The 16,661-nt window shown below is 35.0% G+C and overlaps 1 protein-coding gene across 7 annotated transcripts in view; it reads left to right on the forward strand.

Moving 5' to 3' along the window:
• The window catches only part of LOC139122144 (high affinity cAMP-specific and IBMX-insensitive 3',5'-cyclic phosphodiesterase 8B-like), a 455,871-nt gene that overhangs the window by 74,887 nt on the left and 364,323 nt on the right, over window positions 1-16,661 (forward strand). For 5 of the 7 annotated variants that reach the window (XR_011549410.1, XM_070687564.1, XM_070687562.1 and 2 more), the window contains one exon: window positions 14,839-14,985. Coding sequence is in view for 6 of the 7 variants with exons in the window: in XM_070687564.1 (XP_070543665.1) it covers window positions 14,839-14,985 (147 nt within the window). In the remaining variant the exon portion in view is untranslated. Of the gene's footprint in view, window positions 1-153; window positions 245-12,025; window positions 12,171-14,838; window positions 14,986-16,661 lie in introns of those variants that run through there. The other 2 variants (XM_070687566.1, XM_070687565.1) reach the window with 2 other exon arrangements.

Genomic DNA, 16,661 nt, shown 5'->3' on the forward strand with positions numbered 1-16,661 from the left:
TCTTAAGCGGCTCGAATGGCGTCACCATAGAGTATCGGGTTGACCAGCCTCTCTAAAAGCTCAAGTTTGAGTCTGTCAGCTAGGTTTTCAAGACCGAAAACACTAATGATGAAGACATTTGAAAGTATTTTCACTAAATCTTGACTTAATATGTGATTTTGGAGGGATCAGGTCTGTTTATGTAAAGTAAACTTTGGCATTCTTCACCGTGTATCAAGACAGCCAAGATGGCCGCTGATCACAGGTTTGTGTGTACAAAATGTATCACCCTACATTCTGAACTGTTGACCTCGCGTCATATTCCTACGTCTATAACATATTCTTTTGTTGAAATATACCAGATAGGTAATTATTTATTTCATATTTATTGGTTTCTGTTCATTTACTGGCCAACTTTGTTACGTGCTCGTCAAAATACGTGATCTAACTTTCGTATGTGTTCACATCGACTGTCTCAGTATGGTGACGTCGCGGTCAAACGTCAGGGCAGGTTCGACTGGATCATATCTGATAGCAATCAGATTCAAAATAAAAAAATAAAAGCAAAGATTTTTCCTGGTTACGTGGTTTCACCATTCAGTGCAAGAAAGAAATACACAAATAAACAAAAAGAAACAAAGATAAATAAATACAATATCTTGTTTAGGAAATGCTTTCATGTTGCTGATTCATATTCTGTAGTGTTTAAGCTTTCACTTGGGTTATATGCCTTTGTGTAAATGTGTTGAAGCTTATATGGTATTTGTATCATTACAAATACCAACAATTGTTTGTTTGTTTATAAGTTCTGCTGCTGAAATTTTTGACCTGAATAAGTCTTTTCATGACATTTAAAATGTATAAAAGTTTAAAGGCTTTTAGAGTATAAGATCTATTTTTAGAGGCTTTAAATCATTGTCATTGCATTTTGAACCAAAAATGTGCATTTTAAGCCCATTTTCCCACCCCTGATTTGCTAAATCAAACATGGAAAGACCACTCGAAGCTTCTTTATTTCCTGATCTTTATAATTCATAGTGGTTTGGCTGGGCTTCCAATCATAGGAAACACACTGTACCTGTTTAAAAGAAGTGTAACATGTCAAGTTTATTGGTTCAAAAAGTTCTTGGCATGTTAGGCTGTATGGCATAAGTCTATGGCGTCCTAAGGGTTAAAGCTATAGAATTAGGAGTGTAGAACAACTAGCTTACCTAACGTGATATGTGGTATCTCACTTTCAAAAATATCCAAACATAATTCACAACAGCACCAAAGGAAATATATTAGGGTCAAGGTGAAGGAATAACTTGAATTTGACTTTGTTTGTTTACCGTCTATTTCTGTCTGTTCTGTGCTGTTTTGTGTCTATGTTTACAACTATTGTCTTACGAATTCTTACCTAGTGTTATTGGCTTATGGATTGGTATGATTGCGATTATTTCAATGTTGAAAAAGCTTCTTTGACAGATGCTGTAGATAGTTTCACACTGACTGGTATTAGGTTGTAATTTAAAGGTAGGGGAATCGATCCCAGGGATCAAGTTTGTTCTAAGTCTGTAAGAGGATTATGAAGGTGTCATAGCCTTTTGTTTTCCATTGAAATCATAGTCTAGTAGTAAGTAAATTTTCAGGCAAGACAATCTGATACCTTAATCATGCCTTTTAAGCCTTAAAGATGAATTACTTTATTTTAACTAGGTATGAGAAGCTTCAATTTATGTTATTAGTGGAAAAGTGGCAACAAATTCAGGTAGTAATAAGAGGCAAAAGATACGTATCAGAGCATTATGAGTGAGTGTTTTTTCAGATGCTGAATAGACTTTTAAAAAATTAAGAAGCCTGGCCTATTGTTACTTTCATCTGTTTTCAGCTCCCACTCATCAAATTTATGTTACATGTTACTGTTGAAGCTTACTACGGTATAAGTGGAAAAATCCAGTGTCAGTTCAAGAAAAAGTCTTGTCCAGTAGATTGTTTCTTTTTTCATCATCACAGCCATTATATACCAGTATAACATTGGGGCCATGAAAGTCTTACTTTGATATTTTTGAGTAAGAGTCTGTACATTACATAACAGAATTCAAAGTTCATTCAAATGCAAATAATAATCAATATGAGGGCCAAAAAATCTTTGTTTGTATGTTTTCATTTACATGACTTAACTCTTCTACAAACCAAAAATCACACGTGTACATTAGTTAAAACTCTGTTATTGATTGGTTTAATTTTTGTCCACAAATCTGTTTCCTTTATTTTTGCAATCATGCCTCCCAATAGATTTTTGGCCAGGCTGTATTATGAAAATTTATGAATCCACGAATGTAAAAACACATCTATAATGAATTCAAGTTCAGGAAGTGCAAATACAGCTTGGGTCGACACAGTGACAGACATTTGGTGTTTGGTCGTGATATTTGTGCTTGCTTTTTAATTTCTGTTGACCGGCATATTGCCAATGCTTTTTTGATTTGTTCCTCAAGGTCCCATTATTATTCAGATGAATGGCAGGGGAGGGGCGCTTATTCTTCGTTGTCCAAGTCTCCTCAGTTCTATCATTTCATAATCATTGTCTTCATTTTATGGATCCTCAAACCGTTGCCCACACCAATACCTTTGAAGGCATGTGGATGCATGGCAAGCAAACATGGATGGGCTTCATATCATTAGACTTATTTCCAACTTATCTTTATGAGTTCATGTGGCGTAGGCGTTTCGGCGATAAAGCTAAGGCATGGATGTCACTTGCTCAACATATTTCAATTCTTAGTTCCAGAGACCAGCTCTGGAACTGTTAGTTTTTGCTCACTTTCCTTCTTTCTTTCTTTCTTAAATTTCTTTCTCTCTCTATTTCTCGTGTCACTACCATAGAACATCCTATATACAAATTTTACCCTCATTACCCAGAATGCATTGCGACATGCTTATGACGTCATCGCTCAGCTCAGACGGGTTTCACGGGCATTTCTTGTTTGTTTATTTATTTATTTTTATTTTGCATTGCACAAATATCAAATTGCGTTCAGCTATTAATAATTCTAGCTTTCTTTCGCTTTGTTTTTGTTGCTTTTTGATTTTATTTTTCTCTAAATACCCACCGTACTTGGCGCTATACTGTTACGTCATACGCCTTCCATACAGACTGGCCTGGCGATGGCGGACATGTTGAGGTTTTGCCTTGCGATGATTCCAGCATAGCGACCGATCGTTCAAGAGCTTAGATATTGCGATGTTTCGGAGAGTGATCACATTTTTGAACGTGGATTTTATAACTTTATTATAAGTTTTGCCGAAGATATTTGGCAGTGTTCTCCCCAAGCCGTTTAACAGGATTGGCCCCGATCCTTAATTTTTTTCGCCCGATCCTTTATTTTTCATGCTTTTCAAGTGTGAAACAGCCGTGTTGCCAATGAATATAGGCTAAGATGGATGAAACTTCAATTCAAAAAGCATGATGTGTTAAGCTGCTGACCGTACAGACACCTTCCCTCCGCGTGGAGAGACGGTGGTCTAGAAAACGGCCATTTCATACAACGGACACGGAGCTCAAGGAAAGGCTTGGTGTTGCATTTTTGCCAGCAAGCACTCAGCCAAAGCATCTATACTATATAGGCAACTGCCACTGCCGCCAATCTCGTACTTGTAAGGATCCGAAGGTCAGGAAAAGTAATTTCGATCAGAAGTGGCTGAAATCGTTGGATTGGTTGAGACAAACATCAAATGCAAAAATGTATGGTACTGCCACGTGTTCAGATCGTTGCGTATCGGAGTTAGCCATTTCGAGATCTGTGCATGTCAACATGACGTTGAAGCCATGTGTGTCACCTCATGTCACGAATTCGTAACTTGCATGGATTCGTTCGATTGACTTTGAGAAACAATTGCACTTGATCCAGTTTCAAAACCCATGACCCGTTTTACAATATTCAAGCATCATGAAATGAAATAAAAAGGTGCTGCACGAGCTAAAACAATCATTCGTGTGATCATCTGAATATACAGCAGCTATATGTACGTACGGTACAGAATAGGTCCAGAATTGTAACTGTGTAAGTGCAATATTCAGTCCCGTATGAACTTGTCCGTGTATTAAACTGTTTTGCCATGGCCGTTTAAAAAACATCCATGGTTTTAGCAATCTGGCTACAGACAAACTTGTAGTAACAGAGGATCACATAAAAACATCTGATTTTGAATGTTATTCAATAGAGAACTGGAAGACTTTGAATGAAAATATGGATGTAATATATGAAGTGCTTAAAGTGCATAAAAGATTTTACTTTATCCTTTTATTGTTGGATTTTTTTGATGCTATGGAGTGATGTGTGTATGCATAATTAACACAAAATTTACATAGTTATTGTTATGCAAATTAGCCAATCCTGCTTCAGAATTGTATACATATAAAACGAGGCTTTCTTTGTTGATTGTCCGGAGCTGAGTGGGTAGCCATGTGGCCTCGGTTTTCAAGTTAAACAGCCTAGGTCCAATGTCTCCCCTCGTCTGATATACATTTCCGTGCGTTGTCACCCCTGTATGTAATAATAATAATAATATTTTTATTGCTTGCTTGTAAATATAGGATTTACATCACATTTGTGGCAATAAAAGTATGATACAAAAATAAGTTAAAATTTTCTTCAATAAAGATAAAGTATTACAGTATAATAATAGTAGCTAATAATAAATATAACGAGGTATTTCTTTGTTTATATAAAGTAAAAATATAATCTGCAAGTTGTTCATTAAAAGATAACTTTTGTTTTGCTAGTAGAGAAATAAGCTGATTTTCAGTATCGTCGTTTGGGAAATTGATTTTACTGAAAAAATTCTTTCTTTGGACTTTGTATTTCTGACAGACTAATAAAAAGTGTGTTTCATCTTCAATACTGTTGGTGTTACACTGATTGCAGTATCTTTCAGTAATTGGGGTTTTTGGAACAGTGTGTCTCCCTTTTTCAATCGCTAGATCATGATTGCTAATGCGAAGTTTGGTGAGTAATTTTCTTTTCTCACCTTGTAACTGTGTTAAGTAGGGTTCTACTCTAACATTACGTTTTATTTTGGCATACATTCTTAGTTTACTATTTTCATCAGTGATCAAATTTTTCCAAAAGACTTCATAATTGTTTGTTAAATTTGTTTTCATTAAACCAGTTATAACTTTGTGGTGTTTAAGTGATGGAGCTTTATCAAGGAGAAAGTCCATTCCATTGTCTTTAATTAAAGCACTTAAACAGTCAAACCAGGATCTATTGTTAGTGTTGTTTACCATTTGCTCCAGAAAAGCTTATTTAGCAAGATTACAATATGCAGTTGTACGATATGAAGCCAGTGTTTAACAATATTAAGTTTGATCTCAAGTAGAAGTGGGAATTGTCCTAGTTCACCCCTCACAGCGACATTACAAGCTTGTCTATTACACTGTAAAATGTTCTTACAAAATTTGAGGTGAGTTTTTTCAATTGCTGATTTATCCCACTTCTTGTAATCAATGAAATCTTGTCCCCAAATCTCTGAGCCATACAGTAAAACAGGTTTAATGAAAACATTGAATAGATGTAGGGAGAATTTATCTTTTTGTTGTGCAATAAAACCCTTTTTAAACTATACAAAGATTTTTCTGCTTTATCAGCCAAATTTGTAATTGTGTCACTAAAACTACTATTTGATTTAATTGTCAGTCCTAAGTATGTATAGCTCTTAACAGATTTGATGCATGTACTACCATAGTTAAATAAGTGTTTATCTACCAACGGAGATTTACTAAAATTAATTGCTTGGGTTTTCTGTAAATTAACATCAAGTTTCCAATTGGAGCAAAATGTGTGTAGTGTATTTAACTCCCTCTGCAAACCTTCTTTTGAAGTAGAGATTAAGACTAGGTCATCAGCGTAAAATAATGAGTTAATTGGAGTACTATTCAACACTGTTGGTTGAGTATTTACTTTGTCTAGATTTGTTTTCAAGTCATTGACATATAAATTGAACAGACTAGGACTTAAAACACAGCCCTGTTTTACTCCTTTTTCAACTTTTAGGCTGGGTGAGATAAAATTATTTGTTTTGATGTGTATTTTTGTGTTGGTGTACATGTGTTTTATAAGTCCGTATAATTTGCCATTAATGTTATTTTTGAGAAGTTTATGGAAAAGACCAACTCTCCATACCGAGTCGAAAGCCTTAGCAAAGTCAACAAAACAAACATAAATGTTCTGCTTATTGTTAATATATTTATGTATTATTGTCTTCAGGGTAAATATGTGATCTATTGTGCGATGGTTTTTGCGAAATCCAGCTTGATTATTATGTATAATATGATTGTCATCTAAAAAACTATTTAGCCTTTCATTTAGAATGTAAGATAAAACTTTTCCTACACAACTTCCGACAGAAATGCCCCTATAATTTTTCGGGTCATATTTATCTCCTTTTTAGCTCCCATAGCCATATGTATATATGGCAATGGAAGCTATTCTTATAGGCTAGGAAAATGTCTGTATGTCTGTATGTCTGTCCGTCAACATCAAAAACTCCAAAACCGCTGCACATTTCATCTTGATATTTGGTGTGTACATGGATGATGGGCTGTAGATGAGATTTTCCTCAAATGAAGTTGTCATTGCCAAAAATATGCAAATTAGTGCCAAAAAAGGCGTTTTTGGTAAAAAATCTTCTTCTTCATAACTGCTGGTCAGACAGCTTTGATATTTGGTATACAGGTCCCTAGGGATAACCCAATTTGGATTTGTTCAAATTGTGATGAAATATGCAAATCTGTATTTTTAAGGAATTTTTTTGTCATTTTTGGTCAAAAATTTATTTCATCAAAACCGCTTGTCTGACAGCTTTGATATTTGGTATACAGATCCCTAGGGATAACCCAACTTGAATTTGTTCAAATTGTGATGAAATAAGCAAATCTGTATTTTTAAGGAATTTTTTTGTCATTTTTGGTCAAAAATTTATTTCATCAAAACCGCTTGTCTGACAGCTTTGATATTTGGTATACAGGTCCCTAGGGATAGCCCAACTTGGATTTGTTCAAATTGTGATGAAATAAGCAAATCTGTATTTTAAGGATTTTTTTGTCATTTTTGGTCAAAAATTTATTTCATCAAAACCGCTTGTCTGACAGCTTTGATATTTGGTATACAGGTCCCTAGGGATAGCCCAAGTTGGATTTGTTCAAATTGTGATGAAATAAGCAAATCTGTATATTTAAGGAATTTTTTTGTCATTTTTGGTCAAAAATTTATTTCATCAAAACCGCTCGTCTGACAGCTTTGATATTTGGTATACAGGTTCCTACAGATAAACTAAGTATGATACACAGAATATATGATGAAATCTGCAATTTTGTATTTTTGGTGCAATTTTTGCCATTTTTGGTCAAAAAATGTGTTTCTCAAAAACTACTTGCCAGATGCCTTTGATATTTGGTATACAGGTTCCTGGGGGTTCTCTTAGTGTGATATAGTGAACTTTGATGAAATCTTCAATTTTTGTATTTTTGGGTCAGTTTTTGCCGTTTTTGGTCAAAATATTTGTTTCTCAAAAGTTACTCATGTGATAGCTTTGATATTTGGTAGACATTTTTATACATAATTATGATGAAATCATCAATTTTGTATTTTTGCAGCTAATTTTGCCATTTTAGGTCAGGCCATCCTGAAATGAGCTATCAAAGATCTCAACCTTCTTCATCAATACATATGTCACAAAACGTTGCTCTCTACATAACACAGCAGAGCTCTGTCGACCATTGGGTCGCTTGTTAGCTTCCATAGCCATATGTATATATGTTTACAAGTTTACATTTTATTGAAATCTCAATAGCCACTGAGCAGATTAGATGAAAAATTAGCATGTAAGTACTTTGGGCTGACCTGAAATGATTGTGCACATCTTGGGTCAGTATCTTGGACTTGCTATTTTTCATGAATTTTTTTGTAATTTTCTCCCATTTTTGGTCAAAAAATCTTCTTCTCTGAAACCACAAGTCTGATTGATTTGAAACTTGGTATGGAAGTGCATAGGAGTGACAAATCGTGGTGAAATTTGCATAATTGCATTTTTTGGCTATTTTTTTCATTTTTGATCAAAATTTTTTTTTTAACTCTGAAACCACACGTCCGATTGAGTTGAAACTTAGTGTAGAGGTTTTTACGGGTGACGTCAGTAAGATTTGATCAAATTCTGGTGAAATTTGCATAATTTTATTTTATTGGGGGAATTGTTTCTATTTTTGATAAAAAAATCTTTTAGCTTGATTTTAGCTTGTTTTGATAACTATATGGGAGCGACCAGTGACATTGTCACTATTTTTTAAATAAGTGTGTCATAATGCTTGTATTCCAGATGTCTGGAAAGTTGGATGTATCTAGAACTGCATTAAATAATTTAGCTCAGGGTTTACAGAGAAAGGAGGAACCATGTTTTAACAACTCTATACAAAACCCATCAATCCCTGCTGCTTTTTTACTTTTTAAATTTCTAATTGCTGATAACACTTCATTTGTTGTTATTGACTTATCCAGCTGCTGATTAGCCTGATTCTTAGTTTCTTCAGATGTTAAACTATCAATAATTTGCTGTTGGAAATCATTATACCTGTCATTTTCAATTGAGCAAGAATTTTTGTAAAATTCCATCCATGTTGCTGCTGAGACACAATCTCCAGTATTATTATCTTTATCATTATTTTTTAAGTACTTGATCAATTTCCACATATCATGTGAATTGTTAGCATGTAGACTGTTTAGTTTGTCTAAGTTGTTTTGCCAGAATTGCAATTTCTTATTTTAACAAGTTTTTTAAACTTCTTTTTCCTTGTGTAATAGATAATTTTTAACTGACTGTCATATGGAGCTTTATTTAATAGTTTAGCTGTTGCTATTAGGTCCCTTTTTGCTGCATCACAGTTTTTGTCAAACCATTTTGATTTCTTTCTCTTTAAATTTTTCTTTCTCTGCTTTTGTCTATTGAAAATTCCACTGCAGGCTTTATCTAAGATGTCATTAAAATGCTTAGTGGCTGAGTTAATGTCAGATTTGTTATTACCAATATTAGTATTCAAAAATTCTGCAAAATCTTTTTGTAGCTCATCTGATGCTAATCTATCCGTGTAATTAAAAACAGATAACTCATCCCATTTCCATTTTTGGGGCATTCGTAACAAATTCACAGTATCTGTAACACTATTTGGATTAAAATTTGTTAGTTTGAGAAGAGTAGAAATTTGACAGTGATCTGAGAAAATTGTGAAATTGTGTATTTTAAAATACTCAAAGTTATCGATGATGTCTGTTGTTGCAAGACCATAATCTACTACACTGTTTCCATTCCAGTGGTAACATGTAAATTTTCCACAAATATCTCCAGGTAGTCTGCCATTCATAATTCTTGTATTGCTGGTTTTACATAAATCTATGAGGTTTCTACCATACTTATTTTCAATCTTATCCATATTGCAGCGATTAAGATGTGTATCAACAGAATATCCTCGTGGAACTGGTATATGATTTGAGAAATCATTGTCAATAAAATCTGGCAGTAATCCTACTCTGGCGTTAAAATCCCCTAAAATCATGACAGATCCAGAACAGCTGTATTTTGTGATCAACTGTTCTAAAAGTTCGAAAAATGATTCAGACTTAAATTTGGAATTTTCTGGTGCGTTGTAAACAAAGCAAATAAATATATCCTGTTGTAATCTGAAAAAAACTTTTGAAAGTTTGCACCACACCATATCTTCCGCATCTGAATGAACCATTTTTACACCCTTCTTTACAGTATTTTTTACCAAAAGTGAAAGACCACCCCTCTGTTTTTTCTTTTTTCTGACAACAGAATAGTCATAGTATCCAGGAATGTGAAAAGTATGTTTCAATTGTCCTGTGAGCCAAGTTTCTCCAATACCAATAATGTCATGTTGAGTAATATTATTTATAAAGTCACTGTCTTGAAACTTTCTCTCTTGGTAACCCTGTATGTTCCAGTAGGATATTGACAGTGAACTTTGTATATTGCTGTTTTTCTGAAATGTAAAGTTACTCATATCTATTGATTGGTATCATTTGCCTGTGGCTTTGAGGTGTATCAACATATTGTGGCAAAATGGGGTGATTTCTAGACCAATGAAAACCTTGTGTTGCGTCTCCGTATTGCTGTACCACCGGATTAACAGGATGTTGAGAATACTGTCTTCTCCTGAAAAGGTTTCCGTTCACACCAAGGTTTGGAGCGAGCATATCCTTAATATTCCTTACTAACAAAGCTGTACCCTGGTCATTTAAATGAACATTGTCCTGCAAATGTGTTGCTGCATTGATATTGTTGTGATCGATAAACACTAAATTATTATGCATATTGCACATTTTATGTAGTTGTGTTTTTAAATCATGGAATAATGAATTATTTTGTCTTGGAATGACTGATGAGATAAAAACTGTTGACTTTGGGAATTTATCTAATGTTACCTGAATCAACTCAGAATATTTGTTTACACATTCCTCTACAGGAATACCACTATCAATATCATTAGTACCAGCATGAATGACAATATTATTTATGTTGGAAGCTGACACAGATTGAATATAACTTGTGATTTGAGGAATATTACTTCCTCTAAGAGTTCTCACATGAGTATTCCTGTACACCCTGGAAGGATTGATATCCTTCAGCATAGAGTCACCAACAATGAGTGTCTGAGTCTTTCTTACAAACTTTACCCTGGGTGTTTTCCACTGTTGTTCTTCAGATGATTCATCTTCCCTTGCAAATGGATTCCCATGAACACTCTCTGCATTCATGAGTGGTGCGAAAGGGTTGGTTGATAGTTCCTGATATTTCCCTTTGTTGTGTTGAGGCTTCTCCTCTTTTTCCTTTATCAGCACTTTCATTCTGGCTTCTGTTTCATTTTGAGCCTTGAGCAGTACGTGAGTCGTTCATTTTTTGCATCTCTACAATGGTGTCCTGGAAATGTCTCTGTTGTTGCTGCTGGTTTTGTAGGATGGTATCCACCTTGGTTTGAGATTGTTGCATCATTTCCTGTAATCCTTGGATAGACTTGTTAAGGTGATTAATTTCCTTATCCAGTTGCTTGATGTCATCTCTGCAGTCAACACACTCACTTGCTTTCTGTGATGATTGCGTCTGTTGTATCTCTGTGTACATTTGGTGATGTTTTTCTGTCATCTTGTTGTTGTATATGAGTGTTCTGCTGATTTAGATTTGATTCAAACGATCTTAACTTATTTGCAATGTCAGTGATGTTATGCCCATTTCTGATGAGTTCACAATACTTATAGTCAATTTGCTGAACAGTCTTGAACATGCCTGATAAGGTAGTTGCCAGATCCTGAGTATTTATATTGTAGTTGGATCCTGATTTTACTGATGATGGAGTATTTGTTTCGTTACTTGTTGCCGTTTTGGAATCTTGGATGGCCTGTTTTCTTTGTTGGACTTCTTCGGTGTAGAATTTTGCAGCTGTTTTGTTTTCTTCATATTTGCTACTGTCTTGTGTGGTGACACTGAATTGCATGTAAAATATGGTTACGATTCTTACCTTTTTTCCTGTTCTAAGCTTATGTATTTTTGTAAAGCAAGATTTATATTTTTTGTTGTTGCATAGGATAAAGAATTACATCAACAAGTATGTAGTAAAGACAATGGAACTTTACAAGAAATGTGACGAATAAATAAATAAATAAATAAATAAATAAATAAATTTACTTTGTGTTGTGTGATCAGAAATGGTGTTGGTCAAATGATGTAATGACAAGGAAGTACGGACTATCAGAGTTCACTGATGACGGCTGAGTTGATGATTCGGTTTGCTGTTCTGTGGTTGTGTCATTGATCTCTTTAAGACATGTCTCTGATATCCCCTCTGTTAAAGTCAGTCTCTCTTTTACCGCCAACAGTAACATATCTAGCTTAGCTGATAGCCAGTCTACGTGCATGGTGACCTTGAAACATGATAGTTCCAGTAGAACTGTATACCGGTACATTCACAGTGACCTGCCCTTCAGATCCGTCCAGTGTGAATTTGAATTGCTGAAGATCTTTCATCTTATTTATAGATTCTGGTTTAGCAGCTGATAAAGCATGAATCCAAGCATCACTAAAACTTGTAGCTTTGTGGGTGTCATTTCCTTCAGTGCAAAATTTGAAACGTATACTGTAACGTATGTATGTGTTGCGTTTTTTACCGTACATGTAGGCATTTGTAATTTGTGTACTGTTATTTCCTGGACTGCCTTGCTTTTAGTTGTATTCTGTTGTTACCGCTATGTATCAATCTTCGTCTCACATTCTCTTTTCTTCCACTGCTCTGGTCTCTGGAACTTCGCTTTTGCTTGCAAATGCTTTCTAGTTTATCCTTTGAGCTTACAGTCCCCTTTATCGATTCAACACTGCACATAACACCAAGTAAAATTGTGCCAAATGTTTTGAGACTGTCTAAGAACTAATATCACACTAAAGTTTACAGCTCAGGAGGCAGTGTCACTGATGTGTGACACACTGGAATGCACAAACCAGATGAAGTCCGTGCTTGTGACAGTATATGGTCCCTAAATCATAATATATTGGCAGCAAATGTCGTTTGCTTCTGTACTTAATTCACTTCGTTGATCGGTGGAATTTTTATAATGTAATTTTCATGGCATATCCAATGAATTGTTGTTCACGTTTTCATCTACAATAGCAATGGAATGTTGCATACATTGAGTTATGAACCACTTTAATTTATACAAAGTGTATCTTGTCAAAACGGAACACACACCTTTCGTATTTTAACAAGTCATCGTTGATGACACAGTGCCCACTTGTTAATGGGTACTTTGATTACAGGTCCTCAGAGAGTATAGAGTCCTCTTCATTGGGTCTGTGATAAAAATACTTTTGAATAAATTCGCTTGATACATGTCTGAGTTGTAGTTCAGGACATGAAAAAATTGTAATAAAATGGCCACATGTCGGCCATATTGGATCGTATCACAAAACAAATCAATGTTCATATGTATGGCATAGGTCAATGTCCTTGTACCAAGTTTGAATAAAATCCGTTGAGATATGTCTGAGTTATGGCTCTGTACATGAAAAAATCGTAACAAAATGGCCGCACGGCAGCCATATTGGATCTTATCACATGAAAAATTGACGTGAATATGTATGACATTGGTCAATGTCCTTGTACTAAGTTTGAAAAAAATCTGTTGAGATATGCCTAAGTTATGGCTCTGTACATGAAAAAAATCGTAACAAAATGGCCGCCTGGCTGCCATATTGAATTGTATCACAAAATAAATCGACTTGAATATGTATGACATAGGTCAATGTCCTTGTACAAAGTTTGAATAAAATCGGTTGAGATATGCCTGAATTATGGCTCTGTACATGAAAAAATCGTAACAAAATGGCCGCCTGGTGGCCATATTGGATCGTATCACAAAACAAATTGATGTGCATATCTATGACATTGGTCAATGTCCTTGTACCAGCTTTGAATAAAATCAGTTGAAACATGTCTGAGTTATGGCTCTGTACATGAAAAAATCATAATAAAATGGCCGCCTGGTGGCCATATTGGATCGTATCAAAAAACAAATTGACGTGCATCTGTATGACATATGAAGTAATCCTTGTACGAAGTTTGAATGAAATCTCTCCAGGCATCTCTGAGATACCTGCGTGAACGGACGAACGCACGCACGGACATGACCAAACCTATAAGTCCCCCCGGACGGTGTCCGTGGGGACTAAAAAAGGCAGCAAATGACAAATTTCAATTATAATAAATATCCAACACAAAGTTTTCAACATATAAATATCCTATACAAGTGACAATTTTATGCTTTAACTGTGCAAATACAACAAATATATGAAAAATATTCAAACAATCACAAATCTGCACAACAAACACGAAAATGCTGAGAAAAAAATAAAGAGACAATAAAGCAATCAATGCAGAGGCATCATAATTCAATAAAAGAAGGAAAATGTGTAAAAGACTTTCAAATCATTACAAGTGAACATTATAAATCAGTCAGTTCCTAACTAGCATTATCATCCTAACGTTTATATTGAACATTGCATCCCTTTCCTGCAACTTGTTCTTGTGGAGTACAGGTTATGTAGGTAGTGCTCCACATGCTGTAAGTGCTGGGTTCAAGGCCCTGTAGCGGTATTGATTGTTGTGTAACAATGTGTAACTAAAAATAATGCTTCTCTCCCTGTGATTAATCAGCTGTTGCTACCACATAGGTATCAGGCTGGCTGAAGAAGACATGGATAGAGTAATAGGATACTGTAAAAGGAGGGAAAGGAGTGAAGATAGTAAAAAAATTGGGTCCCTTCGTTTCAATCATTTCCCCCTAAGTTTCCAAACCCCTAACTCTTACCCCAATGAAATTTATCGATCGCCCCTTTTAGAACGTAACCTTTGACCTCATTTCCACAAGTACGCACGTCTTTGACATCATCGGTTTGTGGCTATACCACTTGTAAAATGGTGCCTTCTGTTCCCTTCCAAGTTTAACCATGATTATAGCCAAAATGTAATCATCACATCAAATTTTCAGCATTCAAACAGGTCAAGAGCTGGGTTACCATACAGCAGTTGCCACAAGCAGTTACAGTTTCATCATTCCCAAACCAAAATCCAACAAATAAACATGATTGAGTGATGTACTAACAGCTAGGTACTATACTGAAATATGATTGGCACAATAACAGTCTTGCATATTAGCTTCTTTTCATAAGAAAGAACCTTAGTTATTTCTGATACAAATGATAATACATGGTCACAATTGGCACACAGTGTTCTAAAGTTTGGTGTTCTTTATTTTACAGTCAAGCTGATAAGGAGGAACCATCAATCTTGCCATTACTTAATGCTGGTTTTAACAGAAGATACACTGAAAATACCAATACAGGAGCTTGCTTAAATGAACTTATTCAACTTGAACATGGTGAAGTACGATTGCAATGTAAACTTAGGTAAGGTAACTTCCATTCCTGGAATCTCCGGCTGTTTAGACAGCAAAGGGCTAAAATGTTGCTAAAAAAGCTTTAGTACTTGTAGATGACCAAGTTTCTAATTTATAGCAAAATATTTTCACTATTGAAAGTTATGCTCTGATGGCTTTCATGGTTAGTTAAAACTAGTTCAGTATCTTTTAAACCCATGCAAGCAGAGTGTGATCGGACATTACTGTAAAATTTTGAAAATTTATTTTAAAAAATTAAAAAAGAAAGAATAGATTAATTTCTGTGAATGTTGAAAATTACACTGATAGAGTTGCTTTTGGGTAGCCATCATTATTTACTGATGGGGGTTAGGGGGGATGGGTTTGGTAGTAAAGGGAAAGCAACTCCACACATCATTCATATTTGGGTTTGCGTTTTGTGTATGATATTGTGTATTAGTGTACATCATGTTTGGCTGTTTTATGTAAAATGTTGCTTAGCTATGGCGAGACGTACCCGTAATCTACGTGTCTTGTGTTAATCTGCACTGGAGCGGAGAGACTACTGGGACACTACGATCCTTTGGCGCTACGTTTCAAAAACAGAATTTTCTTCATCAGTCGCTTAAAATTCATTTTTGATTGGTGAGACATGACAGAAAACTGGAGTGAACTTGAAAAAGACTAGTGAAAATCAGTAAGACAAGATCCCAGGTCGTACAATGAATCGACAAGAAACAAGAGAACATTCAAGCAACAGTAAACGTGAAAAACGTACATAACTGGATACAGCATAGGCCAAACAAGGATCACAATGCTAAGCGGCCTTTTTAAAGGCCCCTTCTATCTTACCTTAGATCTACATCTAGTCCACAGTCAGTCTACATTAGACTTTATTTTAATTGGGCATTAGATCTACAGCTTCATCTACTTTTATGCATACTAATGAGGTCATAGTTCAGAGAGTAGATGAAATGTAGACAAAATGTTGATGAAAAATTAGATGAAATTTAGATCTCAGGTAGATGAAATGTAGACAAGATGTAAATATACTGCTTTATCTACCTTTTGCATATTAATCAGGTCATAGTTTTGAGAGTAGATAAAAGGTAGATGAAAGGCAGACAAGATGTAGATGAATAAATTACATAATAAGATGTGGCGAAGACAAAGAACAAGAAATTAATGATACATGGATATCATGCAAAAGTGTTGAAAATGAAAATGCAAGTATTTTAACATCTCAATGAATTTTTAGGCATTAAAAATTGACCAATGGTCATGGTGTAGCACAGGTTAGGGCTACAGTTCACGATGAGTATCACAATATTGCATATCCTCTTGATGTAATTTGGTGGCAACTTCACTGAGGACCGTATCAATGGACCTTTGCATAACAGGAAGTATCTCACGCTGCAAAAATCAATCATTCATCGACCGATCATGAGTGCTATTCAGTTTGAAATTGAGATTAGAACATTGTGCAGACTTACTCAAATTTTTCAAAATCTTTCTCAACTGTACATAGTACATGATTAAAAGAACAAACTGTATACAATTCGAAGCATTTCAGTACATTCAACGACGCTTTATTCAAAAATTTAGAACTGAAATATTCTACATGTTACACAATCAAAATTCATATGGTCGTGGTATTAAAACAGACGATCAACAAACCTTGCGTACCTCACAGGCCTACCTTACAAG

Source organism: Ptychodera flava, chromosome 21 (genome assembly GCF_041260155.1).
Source record: "Ptychodera flava strain L36383 chromosome 21, AS_Pfla_20210202, whole genome shotgun sequence".
Classification (NCBI taxonomy): domain Eukaryota; kingdom Metazoa; phylum Hemichordata; class Enteropneusta; family Ptychoderidae; genus Ptychodera; species Ptychodera flava.